This window comes from Mya arenaria, chromosome 5 (assembly GCF_026914265.1).
Source record: "Mya arenaria isolate MELC-2E11 chromosome 5, ASM2691426v1".
Classification (NCBI taxonomy): domain Eukaryota; kingdom Metazoa; phylum Mollusca; class Bivalvia; order Myida; family Myidae; genus Mya; species Mya arenaria.
This window is the reverse complement of record NC_069126.1, coordinates 79,742,844-79,750,808: the sequence shown is the minus strand read 5'-3', so window position 1 is coordinate 79,750,808 and position 7,965 is coordinate 79,742,844. Positions and strand designations below refer to the sequence as shown.

General features: G+C 32.9%; 1 protein-coding gene across 2 annotated transcripts; it reads right to left on the bottom strand.

The window, feature by feature from the left end:
* Positions 1-651: 651 nt before the first annotated feature.
* LOC128236234 (uncharacterized) lies at positions 652-7,941 on the bottom strand. 2 transcript variants are annotated; one of them, XM_052951115.1, is made up of 4 exons: positions 7,817-7,941; positions 5,877-6,215; positions 4,133-4,218; positions 652-1,293 (listed from the first exon to the last, which is right to left on the bottom strand). In XM_052951115.1, the coding sequence occupies exons 2-4, from the start codon at positions 6,166-6,168 to the stop codon at positions 1,171-1,173; spliced, it is 501 nt and encodes a 166-aa protein (XP_052807075.1). In that variant the 5' UTR covers positions 6,169-6,215; positions 7,817-7,941; the 3' UTR covers positions 652-1,170. The 2 variants fall into 2 exon arrangements, with proteins under 2 accessions (XP_052807075.1, XP_052807074.1); XM_052951114.1 differs by lacking the exon at positions 7,817-7,941 and adding an exon at positions 7,194-7,282.
* Positions 7,942-7,965: the final 24 nt, after the last annotated feature.

The following is a 7,965-nucleotide window of genomic DNA, read 5'->3' as shown; positions in this document are numbered from 1 at the left end:
AAGATTCAAGCCATGTATTTTGTGTCCGATAAATATCTCCTTACCTCTTGAAAGATTTTCTGTAACAAGTGTAATTAGTTCGATTATTCGACACCAAACCTCTACTCCATATTCCCTAACGACTAATGTAGCAGTATTAAACAAGCTTGAAAGGGGGAAGGGACATATGTTCACGTTTCCAAACAATGACTTGTGTAGCTTGTATGTACAACAATTGCAATGTTGTTGTTTTTTCAGCAGGAACAACATACACATGCTGGGGTCGAAATGAGTGCTGTACAAATGGCACAGAACTTGTGTATAGAGGTTGGTTCTTTTGTATTTTAATCAAAAACCTAATCCCAGTAGTATAAAACAACATTGATCCAATTTAGTATCATAGGAAACAATAAGCCAAATTTAAAACAAGAAGAACCAACATAACATATATATATCTATCTATCTATCTATCTATCTATATATCTATATATATATATCTATCTATCTATCTATCTATCTATATATCTATATATATATATATATATATATATATATATATATATATATATATATATACATATTAATGTAATAAATTAACAAACAGCACACTTTTTAAAACCTAACCTATTAAACAACATACGAATAAAATAAGATTATAATTATACTGAAAAACATTCACATCAAAGTTTTTTTATTTTAAAGGGAATTCAAGGCATAGAATTCATTTATCACCAGATTGTCATCAACAATCAGTAACAGTCAAGAATGTGGATGGGCAGTCATAGCTTATGGAATTAGTATACAGTTGTTGCATGGGCATTTGTGTAACAGTCAAAACTATTGTCCCAAGGTGGAGGGGATGACTTCTGAACTGTTGTCTCGAGGCCGATATGCCGAGGGCAACAGTTCAGGATGTCATCACCGATCCCGAGGGTGAAATGTGTGCCGATCATGAGAGTGATGTCTCTAAATGTGTCGGAAAAATTCACTCCACAAACCTTTGCTAACAGATCAACCGACTGACCAAACGACCGTTCATATCAATGTAACAAAAACATATGTGCAAGAAATATAAGCTAATGAGTGTGTTATATCAATCACTGATGTCGGCAACTGTTAGGTCTTATAATATTTAGTTATTCCAGACTAAATAAAACCTTTGCGATTGCAAAAGATAAAGTTGTGATATCATTAATTTAATGAAAAGGTTTTAATATGGTCTTGAATTTCAATGCAGTATGTTGTCCCAGTGGAACCGTCAATGCATGCTGCAGAAGCCCCAGTCACACAACAATATTTACCAGTGCCGTTTACCTGAAATAAATTTCAAGAAATTATACATTACCATGCTTAAAAAAGCATGCTTTCTTACACTTGCATGAATGTTCTAATAGTTTAACTATATCAAAATCATTTACAAAGGACAACACATGATTGAATTTGATGCATATAATCAAAGACGTCAGGAATGTAACAATAAGTTGTCGTGTCAGTACATGTTACCATAGGTGTTCATCACAAGTTTTTGTCTCCAAGGGTCCTCGTAATTAGTCACTGTCTGTCACTGTTTTACTTTAAAATGTATAGCCTTAAGAATACTATATCTGAAACTTTTTTCTGAGTTTTGTTGATTCGGATCTTTAAGTTCGTAAACTAAGCTATAAAAAAACCCGAAGCATGAATTTGCATGCACCGTCTCCGTGGCCTTGTGGTTAAGGCGTCCGCCTACGGAACAGTAGATCGTGGGTTCGATCCCGGCCCGCGTCATACCGAAAGACGTTAATATAAGTTGGTACAAGTAGCACCCTTGGCTGGCGCTCGGCGTTTAAAGGGTAGTGCTTGGAAAAGTGGTGTACGCAGTACTGATTTAACCCAGGAAAGTTGTATCCCGTGTATCAGTGCTTTCCACCGAGCACGTTGAAGAACGAAAAGGTCTCGTTGCAAAGAGCTAGGGTATCGCACCCGAACCTCCTGTATCTCACTCTGTTTCTTGAAGTCTCCCAATGTCTGAATTTGACTGCGAATTGCTGTCACTGTTATCTCATGTCACTTATGGCATTTAAACACAATTTAAGTCGTGATGGTGTCACGACGGGGTCAGACCATAATGCAGCCAATGGGCGCAGGCAGAGCATGATAAACTCAAAATTAACAAAATAGTTTGCGCGCAAGCTATTAAATACCCATTACATGTATTTGTGTCCAAACATTTGTATTAACGGTATTATATACATTTTTGTAACTTGATTTTTTTCTTTGATACATTTATACAATTATTTGTTTATAAGGTATTATTTTATTAAACTTATTTTATTGTTTTATTTTACAATAATTATGTTTGATGATCCATTTTAATCACGTTATTCAATTTTAAACATATTCCCAAACCTGAAACGCGACGTCAATTACAAAAACGCCTGAACATTTCGGGAATTGTGTTTTGAGTCAAATAATCTACATATTATCTTTGAATTAAAACGGCGTTTCCAAAGGCAAAAACTGTATATATCATGGAAAGGTAATAGTCACAGAAAGATAAATCTTGCACACTTACTTGTACAAAGCTTGTCACTTCTGCTAATTTACCTATAAAGACATTCCATGAGAAACAAGAACTTCGAACCACACAGTGGCATGGACTACATGTAATATATAACTTTATATATCACTATTATCAATCCCGCAGATATATCAATGTGACGCGAGAAACTCAACTATACTGGTGTGAATGGGAAGCAGTAGTCCAATACATTTACTCTGGAATATTGTATTAACACAATAATTATATATACCAGTTATTATATTTATTAGATAATAATAAATAATTCAAGAAATATAAGTTTCTCAACCAAAAGACACATGTGTTGCATTTATATGCCAAACATTTCCATCTGGGGTAATTTTGGTCGCCGGGGTAGTTTTGGACGCGGTTATATGGCAATCGAAAAAATAATAGTTTCAATTAATAGCCAATAGTTTGTGTTTGAAAAGAATACATCTTGATAAAGCTATCACTGTTTAACTCCAATTTCAATGATTTGCACTATTTAAAGCGTTGAACGATTTAAAGCATATTTAAAACATAACATATTGCTGTGGTTCCAATGATTCCCATGTTGTAAACGCGACTCAAAGAATACCAAATCATTTTGGCAAATGTCTAAACACGAATATTTGTTTATCAAAATAAGACGTAAATATTGTAATAAAACATGTTGTCTTTGTTAAAAACATTTTGGCAGGGTGATAAAATACTCAATTTAAATTATGAACATTACAGATTAATGTATCAATAACCATTTTCTTTATTTAATGTGTCATAATGACAAATATTAAATGAAAACCACTACCAAAATTGAAAAACCCCGGTGACAAATCTGCTCCCTTTTAGACAGGGGAAAGCCCAAAACAGTAAATTCTCACCGACGGGTATTTGCGCTTAAATGCATAAATTTGCACCGAGAGTAAATCTGGCTAAAAATATATCGTTTTAAACACTAAGACAGTAAGCGTTTTTATCTTTAATAATTCCAATCTGTAGGCCGGGCAAAATCCAAATAATAACATAAACTAACACTTGGATAAAATAGTTATGAAACTTCGCAACAACAATGATTTAACATGAAAACTTTAGCAAACAGGTTTTGTGGTTTGTGTATTTAGATTTTTAAAGCATTCTCTATAAAACATATTCTCGTCATATAAACGTGACTAAATCATTGACATGTTGTGGGAAATTCATATACGGTGTCAAAAATAGTTCATTTTCATACCTCAGCGACTTATTTTGCTTTATAGCGTTGGTTTAATTAAAAGTCGCCATTTTTTGTTATGAAGATAGTCAAAATTTGATCACCGGCATATATTTTTGTTTCCATACCAAAATCCGTAAGGGAATTGGTTAAATGAAGTAAGTGATCGCTCATTGCGTACTTTCATCAGTGATAAAAAACACAGGGTACCTCCAATTGCAGAACAAATATGTTTCGCCGATTTTTGTTCGACCTCCACATTTCGATATGTCCCCTTACATACACACGCAACCAAACCCCTGTAGGACAAAAATAAGCGAAAGATGCTTATCTCCGTAATATTATATAGCCCCCAGCTATATGGAACAGGTGATGTTAAGTAATACTCTATGAGCGTTTACCTCCTCCTTCAGGACAAGGTTTTCAGTTGTTCCTCCATCAAACTTACAAGAACCATCCTCATATTTTAAGCTGGCAGTTGGGTTATCTAGAAAGATAGCATAGAAGGCAATTAGTCGATTGTTCAGAACTTTGTTATATGTATTTTTATTACGCTATTCATTGACCATGCTTCATAGGATTTTCCAAAAAAAATCCCATTAAAGTTAACCATGATAAGCCGGCGTTTCGCGCACAGGTCAATACCACAAAGGTCAAGGTTAAGGTTAGAGGTCAAAGGATAAAACTATACTAGTCCTGGCTGTTTTTTGACCAAGCATTTTAGAAAATTCAAACAAACTTGCCATTAAGGTTCAACCTGATGAGATTGCGTGTCGCTCACAAGACCCATGTCAATGTCAAGGTAAGTGGTCAAATGTTAACATGATCCTTGTCCGGCTGTATCATGACCATGCGTTATAGGACTTCCAAATCCTCGCCATGTAAGTTCACCATTACGAGACAGAGTATTGCGCAAAAGACACAAGTTTGTAGATCAAAGGTCAAGGTCAAGGTTAAGGGTCAAAGGTTGAAATATTCCTTGTCCGGGCTGTATCTTGACCATGCATTACAGGATTTACAAAAAAGAATTCTTCATCCTCACGTTTTTCCGTGCCGCAAGTGCATGAAAGTGTATGTCTGTGTCAAAGGTACTTTCAACGGGCACGACATGCCATTTGGCGTCTAGTATTAAGTTGCTTATTTAGAAGATTGTGCACACGCGCTGGCTAAAGATATATCGTTTTAAACACTAAGACAGTAAGCGTTTTTATCTTTAATAATTCCAATCTGTAGGCCGGGCAAAATCCAAATAATAACATAAACTAACACTTGGATAAAATAGTTATGAAACTTCGCAACAACAATGATTTAACATGAAAACTTTAGCAAACATGTTTTGTGGTTTGTGTATTTAGATTTTTAAAGCATTCTCTATAAAACATATTCAACTGTTAAAGCTGCACTACCACGGATATAACATTTTTACAACTGTTTTATTTGTTTGACTTGGAAAAAGCAATGTTTTGCATTAAGTCTTGCAAACCAATGATTTAAGATTGCTGACAAAAAATCAGATCGTAGTTTTTCATATTTCCTTTCGAAAATTAATGTTTTATGGCTTAAACCGTTTTCTAACGGTTTAAGAAAAATGCATAAAACATCAATTTTTAAACTTAAATATAAAAATCTGCGATCAAATATTTTGTCAGCAGTCTTATATAAATGGTTCTTATGGAATTCCGCAAAAAATGGCTCGTTCGAAGACAAAAAAGTTGTCAAAACGGTAAATCTGTGAGAGTGCAGCTTTAAACACTTTTTTCTTTAAATTATTAAAACTCCTTAAATGATGTTGAGAGCTAGCATTACCGTTCGACTACTGTTTTTTGCTTATTTTAAAAGCATTTGCCTTCATAGTTTAAATTTGGGTATTATTTGTGGATGGTCATCGTTGTATATTGTAGCAAACTCATTTTAAATTTGACACATTGAACCGGATATGAAGCCATAACTTAAAATAAAGAAATCTCGTTACATGTATAGTTTATATGTTCAGATTCTGACTGGATATCATCTTAATATGCATTCTATTCATGAACGGAAATGAAACGATCATATGTTTTGTGTTTTAAATTATTCATGAAAAGAAAAGAAAATCGAATTTCAATTTGTTATCAGATTTGACATACATAAAAATATAGTACTTACATGAGAATGTTACAGTCACTTCAGTATAATCAGCTGCTAATCCAGATGCAATCATGTATGTCACTTCTATTCTGTACATTCCAGAGTTATCACTAGTTGGGTTTGTAAGCGTTATTCTTCCATCATTTTGAGAGCCATAGGCAACATTGTAGTTATTCAGTATAGTTTCACGGCCTACTGTAACTTCGTAAACAAGAATTGGAAAGTGGGACGACCCTGGCATAGTCACTTTATATACAAAGTTTGACACTTGAGCAACATCACTCTCAATAAAAGGTATCACTTTATCCATTCCAACACATCCAAACACTTCAGGTAAATTCTTCTGTAGTGTTGCATCTGAAATAACAACATGAGTAACAACAATATAAACTTCAATTCTATGAATAAATATGCCTTGCAAATTAAACCAAACTACTTAAGTTTAAACGAGAGCATGATAAGCAATATTATCAATTCAACTAAAAGTAATACAAACTAAAGCTATATCAGGAGTGAGGAAAACCTAAAATGCCAAGTCGACATATTATGATAATTATTAATTTAAGGAACATGACCACTTTCCTCCAAAAACATCAGATGATGTTGAACTTCATGAAACTTTGTACAAACACTCAATGATTGTACCTGTACTTGTTACTTATTTAATTTTTATAACATAACCCATTTTGAGTGAGAATCCAGAGTACAGAATCTTTAAATTGTCCTTGTTTTGAAAATCCAATGATAAAAAATAAATTGCAAAAAAAAATGAGAGATACTTTTACAGGCTGAAATTGAAAAACAAATCGTTTTCGAACAAGACTTTTGCCTAAAATCACAAATGTTTTCCAATGGAATCAGTAAGAAAACACAAAGACTTTGTTTAGATTATTAAAAACACAATATCTGAAAATTTACGAAAACTAGCTTATTATGCATAACATCTCCTTCTGAACATTACTAGTTAAGATTAAGGGGAAGTAATCATGATTTGTTTATTTACACTTTGCTTGTATCGATTAATTACCCTGACCCAACTCATGCCTTTCTTGTATGTTATGTATTTTGGGCCAGTGGCCTTTAATTACTCAATAAACTGTTGACTTGACTTGACTTGTTCATGTGATAACTTTATTTTTTACTGTTTCTATATTGGCTTTCTTAAGAAAAATTATAATTTGTTATATTGACATCCCAAAAATTAGATATAATTTTTAATAATATTTCTAAATCGCAAATTACTACGTATATCTCTCTCTCTATATATATAACATCGACTATTGTATGACGCCACGTAAGAAGAAAACTATACGTTTCAAAAATTATTTTACTCACCGGAGTATATCCATAGCGCTACAATTATAACAAACGTAACATTTATGTGTTCAGCTTTCGTGACATACATTGTCGATATTTATATCACACAAATATGTATTGTCCTACAAATGATCAGCTGAATCGCAAAGCGAACAATCAAACATATGTTTAAATTCAAATTCAACTGTCAAGTTAATTATCACTGACAAATTTAAATCTTCCTGTCCATTTTAGATAAAATGAATAGATAAAGACATTAGGTCATTGCAATGCATGCGATATATTATGTATCCACATTCTCGCAAATTTCTCTTAGACTTTGTTTCTACATGCTATTTTTATGATAAAGGCATTTAACAGTACGGTTTCAAAGAAATATATACATTGAAATTAACAATCAAAAGAGTAATCAGTATTTTCATCGACTTGGGATACAATAGCCGCTCTGATGAATTATATTTTTGTATCAAGAGAGGCAATATATAAATATAAAAAATTGAAGTATGAAAATGACAAAATATAATATTTCGTGACTTGCTTAAAGTATCCCCCAAACAATGTTATATTCATACTCCACATTTATTTGTTCTGGTTTTTTTCTGAGTATTTCAACAAAACAACAACACATATATGGTACGTACGTTTATTAGTAGTATTCTTTCTTACCACTGTTTAATACATTTAAATAATCATTTGTTAACGCCAGCATGACATAACGATATGCCTATAAGCTTCAATATTGAAATGAAATACGCTTCATTACCACTTCTGTGTGACGCTTTTAATATAA